Genomic DNA, 18,976 nt, shown 5'->3' with positions numbered 1-18,976 from the left:
GAGGTTATTTCACCTCACTGCACACCAGCGCACTCACACTGGGGAGTGGCCGTTCACCTGCTCAAAGTGTGGGAAAGGATTCATTACCTCATCCCATTGGCTGAGTCACCAGCGAGTTCACACTGACAAGAGACCTTTTAAATGCCCAGACTGCGGGAAGTGCTATAAATGTTCTGGGGACCTAATATCCCATCAACGTGTACACACTGACGAGAGACCGTTCAGGTGCTCTCACTGTGGGACTGGATTCAAGTGGTCATCTCAACTCACTGTACACCAGCGAATTCACACTGGAGAGAGGCCTTTCACCTGCTCCAAGTGTGGGAAGGGATTCATTGACTCATCTAACCTGCTGAAACACCAGCGAGTTCACAAGTAACTATAGTGATTGGATTTTGGTGTTAATCACGTTGAGCACTGAACCATGTTCATTGGGGTCTGTTTGTGCTGATATTAATAAACCCCAGCCCAGTTATAAGTGTTAATATTCTGGATAAAAGTGAAATAAATCAGGTTGTGTTGAACACACGGTGTTGAGTCTTTTAATATCTCGAACACAAGGCAGTTTCTCTCCCTCCCACATCTTCAGCCACATTGGCACCAGTTTTGTGTTCACCAGTTTCTTAACCTTATGCTCCCATTTATTTACATTTGAAACTTTAATTCCTAAAACTAAAAGTTATATTCTAAAACATATGAATTATATTCACGACAGCTCTTAGTTCGTATGTTTGTATGTCCCTCTCCCTTGTTTCCTCCATCTTCACACCCAGCAACACGTGTGAGGAACTCATGGAGCTTCTTTCTCACTAAGATTGAGACAATATGATCAGCTGCATCTACTGCTTCTCTCCCTTCCAGTAGCCCACCGAGACAAACATCCCCCTTGTCTGAGCCCTAACTAATCTCTTTGTCCATGCAACCTCCATACACACATATGAGTGAATTCATACTGGAGAGAGGGGGTTTAATACTTAGATTGTACCAAGAGCTTTAAAAACCTACAGTCACTGATGTTTCACCAGTGCATTCACTCTGGTTCCACTCCATTCATCTGCTCTCACTGCAGGAAGAGGTTCAGGCGATTGTCCATCCTGCTACAACACTAGTGAGTTCACACCGGGGAGCGGTCATTCATCTGCCCCATGTGTGAGGAGGGATTCACTGTTGGCATATCAGTGATTTCACACCGATGGAAGATATTTTAAATGCCTGGATCACAGGAAGTGTTATAAAAGTTCTGTGGAGCTGATGTGCCAACAACAGTGACAAAAGACCATACGTGATCTCTCACTGTGGGACTGGGTTCAGGCGATCATGTGAACTCAGGGTCCACCAGCGCACTGACACTAGGGAGAGACCGTACGCCTGCTCCCTGTTTGAGAAGAGTTATCCCACCTCAATACACATCAACTTGTTCACACTGATAAGGAATCTTTTCAAACTTCTGTCCATGAGCAGCGATTTCAAAGCAAAATGGATTTGCTGACACACAAACACATTCACACTGGGGAGAGGCTGTTCACCTGCTCTGTGTGTGGGAAGAGATTCACTCAGTCATCTCAGCTGCTGACACAGGAGTGACTGCTGAGGTTAGATTCTACTGTTGTTGCTTCTGTTAATCACATCCAGGGCTGAATTTTGTTAGTGTTATTAACCCCTGTGACTGGCCTGAAGTTTAATATTCTGGACAAAATGTCAAACAAATCAGCTTTGATTTAACACATTGTTGTAGATTTCTGTCTTTCCCACTTGGGTGTTTAACATCACCTGGCTGGAGCTCAGAAAGGACAATCTGGGTCGTGGATCATACAGCAGGAACAGAACTTCAACCTGGACACAGTCCCTCAGGGTCACACTGAGAGGGACAAACAGCACTTTGGTCTTTCTTATCTCTCTTCACTGACAGCAAAGCCCCCGTGTGGGTTAATCCTGAAGTGTGTAAGAAATGTGTCCCAGCCGCTCTCTTCCATGGTTCAGATCTCCTGGACATGGAACAGAAGGCTCATTTCCAACTGAGACAGGAAGAACAACGGTAAATGCTGCAACCGTGCTGTCAAGTCAGAAATTTGTGTAAAACTGTGATCTGTTCCTGACTGAAAGTGAAACAGCAGGTTTAAGTTGAAAAGATAAATTGGTAACCAGGGTTTCCCAAAGACTCACTTGACAGGTCAACTCAGGTTCAGCCCTCAAGCCCTGGGATTTGTTACAGAACTCGCTGCTCTCTTGGTCCTCTGACCTCTGAGCTCTCTTCCTTTTGGTTTCCAGAACCATCAACAATCACTCGCCAACATTATATTGGGAGATGGAGTTCAGGGGGTGGGAGAAAGAAGCAAATTGTGGCCATGAATCTGAGTTTGGAATTAAAATTAGATAAACATAATTACATATTGAAAGAGAACATTTAAAATAATACAATGAATCACTTTAGTTTTCAATGATTATGATACTTTATCCTTCACACCCTTGAATGCATAAATGGTGATCCCTATTACCCACAATGTTAAGTGTGCGTTAATACAGCCTATCTCCATCAGAAGGGCACAAAGTACATGGAAAGGCTCTGCCCTGTGCGCTGGCCTCCCTGCAGGGAGCATGCGTTTTGCTGCTTCAGGAAGCTAGGGGGCGCAAGCTTAGCCTCAGTAACAGTCAATAAATAATTATAAACCTGTGGGGACTTCCAATGGTGGCTATTCTACCCAGCATTCCCCGCGATGCTAAATGTCCCCTATCCCCACCGGTACGCATGCGCCTTGCCACCCAGTGTTCCAAACATGCGCAGGGTGGGTGGTGATGATGGGGAGATGCTTGTTCACAGAATCACAGAAATGGTATGGTGCAGAAGGAGGTCAATCGGTCCATCGTGTCTACACCGGCTCTCTGAGCTTTCTAACTTAGTGCCAATGTCCTACCTTTCCCCCATAAACCTGCACATTGTTTCTATTTGAATAATCACCCAATGCCCTCTTGAATGCCTCAATTGAACCTGCCTCCACCACACTTCCAGGCAGTGCAGTCCAAACCCTGATTACTCACTGTGTGAAAGTTTTTTCTCATCTCACATTTGGATCTTTTGCAAAACACTTAAAAACGTTCTCGGTCCATTTATGAGTGGGAACAATTTCTCCCGATATGCTCTGTCCAGACCTCTCATGATTTTGAAAACTTCTATCAAGTCTCCTCTTAACCCTCTACTTTCCAAGGAAAACATATCCAATTTCTCCAATCTTTGCTCATAACTGAAGTGTTTCATCCCTGGAACCATCTCGTAAACCTCTTCTGCATTCTCTGCAATGTGTTCACTTCCTTCTTATAGTGTGGTGCTCAAAACTGCACACAATACTCTAGCTGAGGTCCAACCAGTGCCCTGTATAAATTCATTATAACCTCCCTGCTCTTGTACCCTATGCCCCTCTTAATGAAGCCTAGGATACTGTATGCTTTAGAAACAGCTCTATCTACTTGTCCTGCCACATTTAATGACTTCTGCACATATACACCCAGAACTCTCTGCTCCTACACACCTTTATTTTATACAGTCTCTCCATGTTCGTAGCACCAAGGTGTATCACCTCACACTTCTCCACATTGAACTTCATCTGCCATCTATCTGCCCTCTCCACCAATGTGTCAATGCCCTTTTGAAGTTATACATTGCCTTCCTCACAGTTTACAGTTCATGTTTTGTGTCATCCGCAAACTTTGAAATTTTCCCCTGCATACTAAGGTCTAGATCATTTATATATATTAGAAAAGCAAGGGTCTCAATATCGACCCCTGAGGAACTCCACTACAAACCTTCTTCCAGCCCGAAATATACCCATTAACCATTACTCTCTGTTTCCTATCCCTCAGCCAATTTTTAATCCACATTATACCGTCCCTTTTATTCCATGAAAGGAGACAGAGTCTCTGTTGAGAAGATCTTGCTCTGTGCAAAGAGGGGAACACTCTGAAGGCGAGTCGTATGGACTCGAAATGTTAACTTTGTTTCTCTCTCCATAGATGCTGCTATACCTGCTGGGTTTTTCCAGCATTTTCTGTGTTTGTTGTAGTGAACCTTCACTGGTGCCCTTGTCCTTCTAGATGGCACAAATCGTGGATTTGGAAGGTGCTGTCGAATGAGCCTTGGTGAATTCCTGCAGTGCAGCTTGTAGATGATACACACTTCTGCAACTGTGCATCAGTGGTGGAGGGAGTGAATGTTTGTGGATAGGGTGCCAATCAGGCAGGCTGCTCTGTCCTGGATGGTGCCAAACTCCTTGAGTTTTGGGGGAGCTGCACTCATCCAGGCAAGTGGGGAATATTCTATCACATTCCTGACTTGTGCTTGTTGATGGTGAGCAGGCTTTGGGGTCTCAAGAGATGAGTTACTCATCGCAGGATTCCTAGCCTCTAGCCTGCCCTTGTAGTGAAAGCATTGTGAACTGGCTAGTCCTGTTTATTTCTGTGAATGCTTACGGATGACCAGGAAAGAAGGAACACAGAAGTGAAACAGGAAAAACAGATGGGAGTGTTTGGAAGGTTCTGACTCCATTTAGCCAATAATTAATTCTGGAGGCACCAAAAGGAAGGAACACTGAGCAGCGCAATCGGCAGGATGCAAACCTGCGGGGGCAGATCCCAGTGGAGTTCGAATCCATCACCTTAATCACTCAGCCATGACTGGAGACCTCACACTGGTGTAAATGTTGTTCATGTAAAATCATGGAATGGTTACAGCAGAGAATGAGAGCATTCAGTCCCGCCTATTCCCAGTCACCCTACAATTCCTACAGCCTCCCTTGTTCTTCCTACCAAGACAAACCACGTCATAGGTCAAATGCCCCGAGCCTATCCTAAGGGATTTGATGAAACGTCTGAAAGGATGAACCAACAGAAACTTTGGCAGTGATGAGATTCAAATCCACGACTCAATAGAGGCTGCAGCCTAAATCCAGCGCCTTTGACCACTCAAACACGCCACTGCTGGCAATATGATAGCAACTATTGCCTTGAGTGGTATTGGTGCTGAATAAAAACATAACAAACAGCAGCAGAAATAGACCATTTTGTCGCTCGAGCCCCTCACAGTTCCATAAAATCAGAGCCAAGAACAACACATAGAGACCACTCAGCCCGGGTCAGAGGAACAGAGGCCATTCAGCTCTTTGATCCTGCTCCACCATTCAATAAGGTCATGGCTGATCTTGTGGTCTCAACTCCACTTTCCTGTCTGTCCGTTCTGCCCCCTCCCCCCGCAACACCCACCCCCACCCCCCCCAACCCCTCGCCACCCCCCGCGACCCCCCGCGACCCATGGCCCTGGGCTCGCTTGTCTATCAAAACTCTGTTTAATACTGCCTTGAATAAATTCAATGACCCAGCCTCCGCTACTTTCTGGAGAAAATTCGTCAGACTAACGACCCTCTGAAAAATCTAAACAAGTTCTCTTCATCTCCATCTGAAAAGGGAGACCTCTTACTCTTCTGGAATTAACTCACCTGGTCCCTCTCCCCCACCTTTTCCCTGGACATGCTGCTGTTTTTGGTCCAATTCCCTATTGAGTTCCACGACTTAATCTGCCATCCCCACACTCTCAATTTAACCCAGCTGCCAGATCCATCCCTCCCAGGTCGCCATGTGGAAATGCATGGTGACCCTGCACTGAAGAACAGGTCCCAGACATACTCAGCTACTTAACAACAGAACAACATGAAGTGATTATTGTGAAAATTGAATGAGACATTTTAAATCATCAAGACATTAACACACACTCCATAGAGAAACTGACTGTCAAACTATCAGGATAGAATTAAACACACCAGTACCTATCAGAGGGAGTAAAATTAAAGTGAAGAGGGAAATAGAATCTGGATGTAGAAAATATCCACAAGGTGGATGCAGGTGAACAGAGAGCTGGAGAATCTTTAAAGTTCATGCATGAACTTTTGTTTGAGCCAGATGTATTTACGACATGCCAATAATTTAAAATTGTGTGTGATGATCTGCAGGTGGGGAGGACGAATCTCAGTCGATAGTTATCACATTTAGTGGATAAAGTTTTCACATTTATTCTTGGTGGTAGCTCAATGGTTTGTGTTGCTGATTCTGATCATTCTAGTATCTTTAGTATGTTATCTACGGTTTGTCATCAAGAAATTAGGCAAACAGCTGGTAGCTGAGAAATAGTGAAGTTGGTCAGAAATCAGTTGCGAGAAGTCAATAAGGACATTCCCTTACAAAAACAAAAATACCTGGAGAAACTCAGCATATATGACAGCATCTGTGGAGAGGAATACAGCTAATGGTTCGAGTCCATATGACTCTGCATTCCCTTCTCAGGGTGGAGAGATCTGTAAGAAATCACTGTCTAATAACCCTAAAAAATCTTCAGAAACGTATTGAATATTATAGGAATGGCTCTCCCTCCTCTCTCTATCACTTCGGATCAAAGATTCCTGGCTTGACAAACATAGGACAACATATCCCAATGTTACTTCATAGGGATGGGCTCGGGAGTTAGGGAATGGACTTTGTACTGGTGACTGAAGACAATGGTTTTGATTTTCTCAATTCTTAAAAGGAGCAAATTTCTGCTCATTCAGTACTGGATGCAGGATAAGCAGTTTGATAATTTAGTAACGGTGGAGGAATGGAGAGGGATGGTGGTGAGGTAGAGCTGGGCATTGTTAGTGTCCATGTGAAAACTAACACGGTGCTTTTGGATGATGTCACCTCGTGGTAGCATGTAGATGAGAAATAGGAGGGATCAAGGATAGATCCTTTTTTTGGGATGGATGATGATGGTGGATTTAAAGGTGTGAGGAACAGTACCAGAAGAGAGAGAAAAAAACATCATATCAGCATCATATCAAAATAATATCAGCAAACATGGAGAAGTTGAATGGTCAGCAATTCAGTGGGAATAGGGTCACTGGAGCAGAAGGCGAGTCTCATGGGCAAGATGAGCACTGAGGGGCTATGAAGGGAAATAGGAAACTGGAGAAAGATCTGAGTTCAGAGCTCAGACATGGGGGGAGCTTTCGAGACAGTTGACCCGGTGGGCTAGGGGAAGGGAGGGAAGCAGCTGATCGGATTGACTCAATCTTAGTGACAAAGAAGCTCCATGAGCTCCTCACACTTGCTGTTGGAGGTGAGAATGGAACAGACAGTGGAGAGGGAGAGCATTTCTGTAGAGATATGAAAAAGACTCGACACACATTGTGTTTTGCACAAAGCTGATTTATTTGACTTTTATCCAGTATTTTAATCCCTATAACTGGGTGGAGTTCATTAACATCAGCAGAAACAGACCATTGAACATGGTTCATTCCAAAATGTGATTAACAGCTCAATCCAATCATTGTAGTTACTTGTCAACTTGAGTTAATGTTTTGAGTCCATGTGACTTTAAAAGGCCTCATCAGTATGAACTCGCTAGTGTCTGCAGATGGGGCAACTGAGTGAATCTCTTTCCACACTTAGAGCAGCTGAATGGTTTCTCCCCAGTGTGACTGCCTGAACCCAGTCCCACAGTAAGAACATCTGAATGGTCTCTGGTCAGTGTGGGAATGTTGATGGGGTATCAGTTTCCCACACCTTTTAAAGCACTTATCACACTCTGGGCATTAAAAAAGTCTCTCATCAGTGTGAATGCGCTGGTATCTCAGCAAGTGGAATGATGTCCTGGACATCTTACCACACTGTGAGCAGATGAACAGCCTCTCCCCAGTGTGAATTCACTGTTTCAGCAGGTCAGCCCAGGATAGAAATTAAGAGACAGACACATCTCTTGGTTTGAGTTTGCTGTGTGCAAATCCTCCCTTTCTTAAAAGGAGTTTCCAAACACCCGGTGTAAATTCGGCTCTGGGAGTTTTTAAGATAAAGGCAAAATACTGCGGATGCTGGAAATCTGAAACAAAAACAAAAATGCTGGAGAAACTCAGCAGGTCTGACAGCATCTGTGGAAACAAAGACAGAGTTTCTAATCCGGGTTTGGAGTCCTACACCGAGTGTTTGTGAACCCTCCTAGTCCACTCCCCGGTTCCATTCCTCTCCTGCACTCGCGTCTTTCTCACCAGCTGCATTTTCAATCCTTCATCCCGGCTCCTACACTCACACTGCGCATGCTTCACACTCACTCCGCTCCGCCCCCTCATTCAATCCGATTGGTTGGAGGACCAGCCTCTCCCGCACCGCCCGTCACCCCTCCCTCTTCCTATTGGTCCGATGAAGCCGTCAATCACTGAGTTGGAGCATGCGCAGCCGGTGGAGGCAGACGGGTAGACAGCTCCAGCGAGCGGATTTAAAATGCGGATTTTAGAAAAACGAATGCGGACCCAGTGCCGAACACAAACCCGTGAACATAGAGGGGGCTGGCAGGTGAGTTGGGAAGCTTCATAAACTCACTGTGTTGGCCCCAAACTCTCAAAAAGGTGCCTTCGGTCTCGCGTTTGCTCGGCGCTGCGGGGATAAGGCCTGAATTAACGGCCGCCATCTTTATAGGGTCAATATAGCGATGGACGCATGCGCAACCGCCATCTTTCTAGCGGCAAGTGCAACAATGCGCATGTGCGCACCATTCCAAGGAGGGGTGTACAATTTGCTACAGGGCGCATGCGTTGTATAAAGTGACAACACGGCCTGAGGGAGACATTCATCAAATGTGCGGTCGCCGGGACTTTTAGATCAGCAACAATAGAATTGTAAACCCATAGTCACTCATTCGTACAGAATTTAAGCATTTCTTAAAAAAGAGACATGCTGTTGAAGGTTTTCATATTGCACTCATCTGGACAGATGCAAGAAAACCAAATTTCAAAGTGAACAACAATTTATACTGCACGAGGAAAGGGTGATGATTGGTTTGGCCAGTCAGCTCTGATTGGTTAAGGCGTTGCCATGGAGAATACACCAGGGAGCGATCATTCCCCCCCTCCCCCCGCCCCCCCCTCCCCCCCCGTGCTTTTGTTTAATTCAACCAAAGGCCCCAAGCCTGGACATGTTCCTTCTGTCTGCAGAGGACAGGTCCTTGTGCATGAATATATGTACCTTCTAGCAAGGGGAAGTGAGACGCATCACGAGGCTGACTGACTGAAATTTGGTATTCTTGATTTCCTGTTGTGTACAAGATTAAAAAGTTTTGACAGAATGTCTATTTTTTAATCAATACTCGAGTGTTTTAAAGGAGGAAAGTGTGGTAGACAGATGGAGAGATGGAGGAAGAGATTTTCAGAGCTTGCGGTCGAGGGAACTGAAGGCACGGACACTAATGGTGGAACATTTAAAATAGAGAATGTACAAGACCAGAGTTAGAGCAGTGCAGATATCTCAGAGGGTAATGGGGCTGGAGGAGATTTCAGAGATAGGGAGGGGCATGGCCATGGAGGGATTTGAAAACAAGGATGAGAATTTTAAAATCAAGTTGTTGCTTCACCGGGAGCCAAGGCAGGTCAGCAAGCAGAGGGTGTTAGGGCAATGGGCCTCGCTGCCAGTGAAGACACCAACAGCAATGGTGCCAAGTTTGCGGAGCATTGAATGTGGGAGACCAGCCAGGAGTGTGTTGGAATAATCAAGTCTGGAGGTAACAACAGCAGTGATGAGGGTTTCAGCAGCAAACGCACTGAGACAGGGTGAGGTTGTGTGATGTTACGGAGGTGGAAACAGATGATGATGGCACAGATATGAGGTCAGAAACTCATCTCGAGATCAAATGTAACACTGAGGTTGTGAACAGACTGGTTTAATCACAGACTGTTCCCAAGGCGAGGGATGGAGTTGGCATCTGAGAAATGGAGATTTTTGCAGGGACTGAAAACAGTGTCTTCAGTCTTCTCAGTGTTTAATTGGAGTTAATTAGTCATCAGGAAGAGAAGCAGGAACCGGAATGGGCCATGAGACTGATCCCAGGTTTAACTTAGTTAGAGAGGGAGAGAAGGAAGGAAGGAAACCCTGGGAGGTTTGGAGAAACCATCTTCATGATCACTCATTAAATCTCCACACTGTGAGTTTTGAACACAAGATTAACGTCTGCTATCCTGTATGGTCGATCAGTGGGTTTCAGATTAATGACTTGTCACGAGTAATGACTGAAGTGAATGATCAGACATATTGTTATCTCCAGTTGTACTAATTTTTTAAAAAGATACTGAAAGAGTTGTCCAAAACTCTCACTGGATTTCAGCACAGGGAGGAGGGAGAGTTTGTGGGACATGGATTAAAGGCTTTGGGGGAACAAGAGAGGAAAAATGTTCCATAGTATCTAGAATTGTTTGTTCTGAGTTTCTATCCTGTCCTGACAGTGATGGCTTTTGTAACTCCTTTTACAGAGAATTAGAAGACCATAAGACAGAGGAGCAGAAATTAGGCAATTCGGCCCATCGAGTCTGCTCCGCCATTCAATCATGGCTGATAAGTTTCTCAACCCCATTCTCCCACCTTCTCCCCGTTACCTTTTATCCCCTTACCAATCAAGAACCTATCTATATCAGTCTTAAATGCACTCAATGACCTGGCCTCCACAGCCTTCTGTGGCAATGAATTCCATAGATTCACCACTCTCTGGCTAAAGAAGTTTCTCCTCATCCCTGGGCAATTTTTCACATAGCCAGGTAGGGTAGATGCCAGCGTTGTAGCTGTGCTGGAACAGCTTGGCTAGGTGTGCGGAAGGTTCCGGTGCACAAGTCTTCAGTACTATTGCCGGAATATTGTCAGGGCCCATAACCTTTTCAGTACCCAGTGCCTTCAAGCCATTTCTTGATATCACGTGGAGTGAATCTAATTGGCTGAAGACTGGCATTTGTGAATCGATCATTCACTCGGCACTTCTGGTTGAAGATTGTAGCAAATGCTTCAGTCTTATCTTTTGCACTGATGTGCTGAGCTCCTCCATCATTGAGGATAGGTATATTTGTGGAGCCTGCTCCTCGAGTGAGTTGTTTAATTATCCACCACCATTCACGACTGGATCCGATCCGTTGGTGTGGGATCACTTAGCTCTGCCTATCACTTGCTACTTATGCTGTTTGGCTTGCAAGTAGTCCTGTGTTGTAGCTTCACCAGGTTGACACCTCAGTTTTAGGTATGCCTGGTGCTGCTCCTGGCATGCCCTCCTGCACTCTTCATTGAACCAGGGTTGATCCTCTGGCTTGATGATAATGGTCGAGTGGGGGATATGCCGGGCCATGTGGTCACAGATTATGTTCGAGTACAATTCTGCTGCTACTGATGGCCCGCAGCACCTATTGGATGCCCAGTTTTAAGTTGCTAGATCTGTTCGAAACCTATCTCATTTTGCACAGTGGTTGTGCCACACAGCACAATGGAGGGTATCCTCAATGTGAAGGAAGGACTTCGTCTCCACAACAACTGTGCAGTGGTCACTCCTACTGATGCTGTCATGGACAGATGTAGCTGTGACAGGCAGGTTGGTGAGGATGAGGTCAAGTATGTTTTTCCCTCTTGTTGGTTCCCTCACCGCCTATGTTATTTAGGACTCAGCCAGCTCGGTCAGTAGTGGTGCTACCGAGCCACTCTTGGTGATGGACATTGATGTCCCTCACCCAGAGTACTTTCTGTGTCCTTTCCACCTTCAGTGCTTCCTCCAAGTAGTGTTCAACATGGAGGAGCACTGATTCATCAGGTGAGGGAGGGCAGTATGTGGAAATCGGCAGGAGGTTACCTTGCCCATGTTTGACCTGATGCCATGAGACTTCGTCAGGTCCGGAGTCGATGCTGAGGACCCCCAGGGCAACTCCCTCCTGACTGTATACCACTTTTCTGCCAACTCTGCTGGATCTGACCTGCCGGTGGGACAGGACATACCCAGGGATGGTGATGGTGGAGTCTGGGACATTATCTGTAAGATATGATTCCGTGAGGATGACTACATTGGGCTGTTGCTTGACTAGCCTGTGAGACAGCTCTTTCGGCACTCACCCCCAGATGTTAGTAAGGAGGACTTTGCAGGGTCTACAGGGCCTAGGTCGATGCTGGGTGGTCTGTCCAGTTTCATTCCTTTTTTGTGACTCAGTGGTGGTTTGATACAATTGAGTGTCTCGCTTGGCCATTTCAGAGTCAACCACATTGCTGTGGCTCTGGAGTCACATCTAGGCCGGACCAGGTAAGGACAGCAGATTTCCTTCCCTGAAGGGCATGAGCGAACCAGACGGGTTTTTACAACAATAGTTTCATGGTCATCATTGGACTTTGAATTAGGTTTTTATTAAATTCAAATTCCAACATCTGCTGTGGGATTTGAACCTGGGCCTCTGGATTACTCGTGTAGTGACAATGCCATTAATCCATCACCTCCTCCCTACTGGGGGTGATGTGCAGCAGTGTGCATGTGTGTCCGCCATCTTTTTAGGGGAAATGTGCAGCTGTTGCGATCAAATCTGGAGCAATTAAAATTTCAAGTCAGGATTATGGAATGAGAGGAAGTGAAGATATCTCAGAGGGTTGTGAGGCTGGAGGAGATAACAGAGATAGGGAGGGGTGAGACCATGGAGGGATTTGAAAGGATCAGAAGTTTATGATTTAGGTTCTCCTTAACCCCGACCCTTTATAGGTCAGTGAGCACATGGGTGATGGGTGAACAAGACTTGGTGCGAGTAAGCACACGAGCAGCACAGTTTTGGATGACCTCAAGATTACAGGGAGGTTGAATGTGGGAGGCCAACCGGGAGTGCGTTAGGATTGTTAAGTCTAGAGGTAACAAAGGAATGGATGAGAGTTTCAGCAGCAGATGAGCTGAGACTGGGCTGGAGTTGGGCGATGTTACTGAGGTGGAAATAGGCGGTCTTGGTAATGATGTGGATCTGTGGTTGGAAGCTCATCTTGGGGTGAAATATTTCACCATGGTTGTGAACAGTCTGGTTCAGTCTCAGACAATTGTCAGGGAGAGGGATGGAGCAGGTGCCTAGGGAGTGGAGTTTGTAGCGGGGACTAAGGACAATGGCTTCAATCTGCCCAATATTTAAATGGAGGAAATTTCTGCTCATTTAGTACTGGATGTCAGATGAGTCAGGACAGTGTGTGACTTGAAGGGGAACTTGGAGGTGATGGTGTTCACATACACCTGCTACCCTGGTCCTGCTAGGTGGTGGAGGTTGAGGGTTTGGGAAATTCTGTCAAAGTTCTGGTCAAGTTTCAGCTTTATAAAATCCCTCTGCTTTACCCAGTACCTCTCCCACCTCTATCTCTCTCTCTCTTTCTCTCTTCCCATAGAAGCCAGTGTTTTGCTTATACCCAGACTGGGTGGCAGGTTCTTTTCCCTGAAGGACATTAGTGAACCAGTTGGGTTTTTATGACAATCCAGCAGCTTTAACGGTCCCTTTTCCCTGTGCCGGCCCCACAAATTACCTGATTCATTCAGCTCAATTTCACGACCTGCCTTTGTGTTTTTGTGGGTTCTCTCTCACTCCTCTTTTCTGTTTTAAATCAATTTCACAGGGTGTTAGAAGGCGAGGATTTGCAGTCGGGAAACTCAATCCAAACATCACATCAGGATCTGAAGCAGTCGCCCAATTTATCGTAACCTGAATGTCGTTGGATTTTGAACATGGAAGGAAAAAGCACCGTTCGCAGTGGGGAGAAACCGTACACGTGTTCTGTGTGTGGACGAGGCTTCAGCCGATCATCTGGCCTGTCAGAACATAAATGCAGTTACAATGGGGAGAAACCATGGAAATGTGGAGACTGTGGAAAAGGATTCAATTATCCATCTGACCTGGAGAGACATCGGCGCAGTCACACTGGGGAGAGACCGTTCACCTGCCCTAAGTGTGGGAAGGGATTCATTACCTCCTCCCACCTGCTGAAACACCAGCGAGTTCACACTGGGGAGAGGCCATTCACCTGCCCTGACTGTGGGAAGGGATTCATTGATTCATCCAACCTGCGGAATCACCTGGAAATTCACACTAGACAGAGGCTGTTCACCTGCTCCGAGTGTGGAAAGAGATTCATTCAGTCATCCCACTTGCTGAAACATCAGCGAACTCACAGTGGGGAGAGACCTTTTAAATGTCCAGACTGCGGGAAGTGCTATAAAAGCTCCAGAGACCTGATATCCCATCAGCTTCTTCACACTGACGAGAGACCTTTTAAATGCTCAGACTGTGGGAAGTGTTTTAAAAGTTCTGGGGAAGTGATGTTCCACCAACGTGTTCACACTGATGAGAGACCATTCAGGTGTTCTCACTGTGGGGTTGGGTTCAGGCGATCATCTAACCTCACTGTACATCAGCGAGTTCACACTGGGGAGAGACCGTTCACCTGTTCTGAGTGTGAGAAGAGATTCACTCAGTCATTCCATCTGCTGACACACCAGCGCGTTCACACGGGGGAGAAACCGTTCACCTGCTCCGAGTGTGGGAAGGGATTCACTCAGTCATCCTACCTGCTGACACATCAGCGAGTTCACACTGGGGAGAGGCCGTTCACCTGCTCCAAGTGTGGGAAGGGATTCGCTATCTCATCCACCCTGCTGAGGCACCAGCGAATTCATACCGGGGAGAGACCATTCACCTGCTCCAAATGTGGGAAGGGATTCACTCAGTCATCCCACCTGCTGACACACCAGCGAGTTCACAAGTAACTGCAGTGATTGGATTTTGCTGTTAATCATATCCAGGACCGAATCATGTTCACTGGGGTCTGTTTCTGCTGATAATAAACTCAACCCAGTTATAAGGGTTAATATTGTGAACATAAGTCAAATAAATTAGCTCTGTATCAAACGTGCTATATTAAACATATTAATTAAGAGCAGGAGTAGGCCATTTGACCCCTTGAGCCTGCTCAGCCAATCAATAAGATCGTGGCTGATCTGATTGTGGCTTCAACTCCACAAGGAGCCTACCCCCGATAACCTTTACTCCCTTAGCAGTAACTGGAAAGTGCTGTGTAAGCAGGCTAAGTTCTTGTTTTCTTGCAGTTTAGACAGGGTAAATTCACTCTGTTGTGAGAGCTGAGTAGTTAATTCGCTAATTGGTTGAATCTGGTTACTCTAGCCCCTGTTTAGTTGGCTATAAATACAGGCCTCTTCAGAGCAGCTAAGGCAAACAAATGCATACTTGGAGTTTGGTGAGAGGGGGAGTTCGGTGAAGTGGAGGACTGTTGAAATTGGTTCTTCCTCTACTACAGGGAAAGGAGCTAGCTGTTTGGTGAGTAACTGGTGTGTGGTTAAGGCCTATTCCATTCTTAAGGTTTAAAATAGTATTCAAATTGGAGGTAAAGTTAATAAATATATTAGAAAGCATTATAAATAGGTGATTAATATAATTGAGTAATAATTTAAAACACATTAAGGATGGCAGGACAGGTGATGTGTCAATCACAGAATCACAGAATTATTACGGCACAGAAGCCGCAGATGCTACAAACCTTCCTCAAGCCCGAAAAATATCCATTGGCCATTACCCTCTGTTTCCTATTACTCATCCAATTTTGTATCCACGTTGCCACTGTCCCTTTTATTCCATGAGCAATAAGTTTTCTTACAAGTCTGTTGTGTGGCACTGTATCAAATGCCTTTTGAAAGTCCATGTGCACCACATCAACAGCATTAACCTTATCAACCCTCTCTGTTACCTCTTCAAAAAACTCCAGCAAGTTAGTTAAACATGATTTCCCCTTTTGAAATCCATGCTGGCTCTGCCTAATCAACCCACATTTTTCCATGTGACCGCTAATTCTATCCCGTATAATTATCTCTAGAAGCTTCCCAAGCACTGAAGTTAAACTGATTGGTCTGTAATTGCTGGGCTTATCCTTACAACCTTTTTTGAACAAGGGCATAATGTTTGCAATTCTCCAGTCCGCTGGAACCTCCTCTGAGCCTAGGGAAGACTGAAAGTTTATGGCCAATGCCCTTGTAATTTCCACTCTTACTTCCTTCAATATCTTTGGTTGCATCTCATCCGGTCCCGGTGCCTTGACAACCTTAAGTACTGACAGTTTATCCAACACTTCCTCCTTATCAATTTTGAATCCTTTTAGTGACAAAGTTTCCTCCTCTATCACCGTGGCCTTGGTAGCATCTGCTTCCTTGGTAAAGACAGATGCAAAGTATTCATTTAACACCTCAGCCATGCTTATTGCTTCCCTGTGCAAATCCCCTTTTTAGTCCCTGATCAGTCCTATTTTCCTTTGACCATCCTCTTACTATTTTTGTCTCAATAGAAGACTTTGGGATTCCCCTTTATGTTGGCTGCCAGTCTTTTCCCATGATCCCTCTTTGTTTCTCTTATTTGCTTTCTCATCTCCCCTCTGAACCTTCTGTATTCAGCTTTGTTCTTTATTGTATTTTTTACCTGACACCTGTCATAAGCACACTTTTTCTACTTAATCTTGATTTCTATTTCCTTTTTCATCCAGCGAGCTCTGGATTTGCTTGCCCTACCTTTCCCTTTGGAGGAATTATACCTTGACTGTGCATGAACCATTTCTTCTTTGAAGGTAGCCCATTGTTCAGCTGCAGCTTTTCCCACCAGCCTTTGGTTCTAGTCTATCCATCCCAGCTCCGTTCTTGCCTCATTGAAGTCTGATCTCCCCCAGTTAATAATTCCTACTCTGAATAGCACATTGTCCTTTTCTAACATCATCCTAAATCTTACTATACAATGATCACTGTCTCCACTGACACTTGATCCACTTGGCCCACCTCATTTCCAAGAATCAGGCCCACGTCATTTCCAAGAATCAGGCCCAACAGTGCATCCTTTCTTGTTGCACTGGACACACACTGCTGTAGAAAATTCTCCTGAATACACTCTAGGAAATCTTGGTCCTCTCCACCCTTGACACGACCATTGTCCCAGTCTATATTCGGGTAATTAAAGTCCCCCATTATAATTAGTCTATGATGTCTGCATCTCTAATTTCCCTGAAGATTTGTTCCTCTGCATGCTTCCCAGTGGTCTATCGACACCAAAGAACGTAATTGCACATTATTTGTTCCTTAGCTCTAGCCAAATTGATTCTGTCCTTGAACCCTCTGGGACATCCTCTTTCTCCAGCATTGCAACGCTCTCCTTAAACAATACTGCCAGCCTTCCACCTTTTCTTCCTTTTCTATCTTTTCTGAACATCTTTTACCCGGGAATATTTAACACCCTGTCCTGCCCTTCCATGAGGCAGGTTTCTGTTATCGCCACAACATCATATTTCCACATGGCAATCTGCGCTTGTAACTCCCCAATCTTATTTACTATATTCCATGCATTCACAAACATGCACACTAACCCTGATTTATTCTTTATGACTTTCCCCCTTACTCCGACTCCAACTATTAACTGTTGATTCTATTTTCTCATGCTATCGGTCTCTCCCCGTATTTTGTGCACCCTGGTATTCCTCTCTAATACTCTCTCCTGGTTCCCACACCCCTGCCAAGTTAGTTTAAAGCCCCCGCCCCAATGGCACTAGCAAAACACCCTGCAACAAGCTCAGTCCCGGCTCTGTTCACGTGCAACCCGTCCGGCTTGTACAGGTGCTATTTTCACCAGAGCCAGTCACAGTGTCCCAGGAATCTAAAGCCCTCCCTCCTGCATCATCTTTCCAGCCACACATTCATCTGTCTTATCCTCCTATTTCTGTACTTATTTGCACGTGGCACTGGGAATAATCCAGAGATGACTACATTTGAAGTCCTGCTTGTTAGTTTTTGACCTAATTTTCTACCCTCCATACATTGAGTTCATCCAAGACTGCTGCCCGTGTCTTAACTCATGGCAAGTACCAATCCTCTATCTCCCACGTACTTGCTGACCCATTTTGGCTTCGTGTCAAGAAATGTCTTTATTTTAAAATTCTCATCCTTGTGTTCAAATCCCTACATGCCCTCACCCTCCCTATCTCTGTGTCCTTCTCAAACCCCACAATATCTCTGCTCCTCTAATTCTGGCCCCTTGTACATTCCCAATCAGAATGGCTCCACCATTGGTGATCGTGGTTTCAGTAACTGAGGTCCCAAGCTCTCGAATTCCCTCCCTAAACCTCTCCGCCTCGATCTCACTTTCCTCCTTCAAGACCCTTCTTAAAACCTACCTCTTTGACCAAGTTTTTGGTCATCTGACCTAATCTCTCCTTATGTGGGTCAGTGTCATATTTTGTTACATAATTCTCCTGTGCGATGTTTATGTTGAACTGCTATATAAATATAAGTTGTTGTTGTAGTAGTCCATACATGGAAAGAGACAAACTCCTCTTGTATATTTCACCCTGATATTTTTTTCTCTGGAACATTTTATTATGAAGCTACACAACTGATGTGAATTAAATTTGTGATGGTAAAAATATATTCACCCCGTCAGGGAACTGAACTGCGTTGACCCACACAGAGGAACACACAACAGACATATACACTGAAAGTGACAGAGTCCTAAGGAGAGACAAACAGCCAGAAAACAAGGATGTCACCAACCTGGCCAATTATTGTTCCATTTCAGACTGCAAATTTAATGAACGTTTGGGATGAATGGAAATAAGAAACACAGGGAATTTGGAGGGTTTTTATTCCATTTAACCGATAACTAATTCTGCGATTGGTTATAATGATGAGAAGAGGAGTTGACAGGTTTCCAACCTGCGTGAGGAGAACCCACTGGATTTCAAACCCATCGCCTTAACCACTCGGCCGCAACTACTTGGGAAGGATGATAGAATGGATACGGAGTGTTACAGAGAAAAACGGTATTCGGTCAATCCAGTCTGTGCCCTTCCCCCACCCTTTCCTGGTCACCTGTAATTTACTGTCTCTGTCTCTCCTCATTCTCCCAACCAGAATGAAACACTGTACAGCTCAGCTGCCCCTTGCCCACATGATGAACTTTCTGGAACAACCTAGCAGAGCAAACCACCCAAAACTTTAGTAGTGGTGGGATTCAAACCCACACCTCCAAAGAGACAAGATCCTCACTCCAGTACCATACACTGCTCGGCCACATGACCACGTTCACATCTGGAACATTCAAAATGAGTAATAAAATCA

General features: G+C 45.4%; 1 protein-coding gene across 1 annotated transcript in view; it reads left to right on the top strand.

Annotated features, from left to right (window-relative positions):
* Positions 1-18,976, top strand: part of LOC144675623 (uncharacterized) — a 71,963-nt gene that overhangs the window by 8,036 nt on the left and 44,951 nt on the right. The window contains exons 3-4 of the mRNA XM_078536269.1: positions 24-322; positions 13,556-14,577. Coding sequence (XP_078392395.1) covers positions 24-322; positions 13,556-14,577 — 1,321 coding nt within the window. The remainder of the gene's footprint in view (positions 1-23; positions 323-13,555; positions 14,578-18,976) is intronic.

The sequence above is a fragment of the Cetorhinus maximus genome, unplaced genomic scaffold, assembly GCF_964194155.1.
Source record: "Cetorhinus maximus unplaced genomic scaffold, sCetMax3.hap1.1 HAP1_SCAFFOLD_1060, whole genome shotgun sequence".
Taxonomy (NCBI): Eukaryota; Metazoa; Chordata; class Chondrichthyes; order Lamniformes; family Cetorhinidae; genus Cetorhinus; species Cetorhinus maximus.
This window is presented reverse-complemented; position numbering and strand designations above follow the sequence as displayed.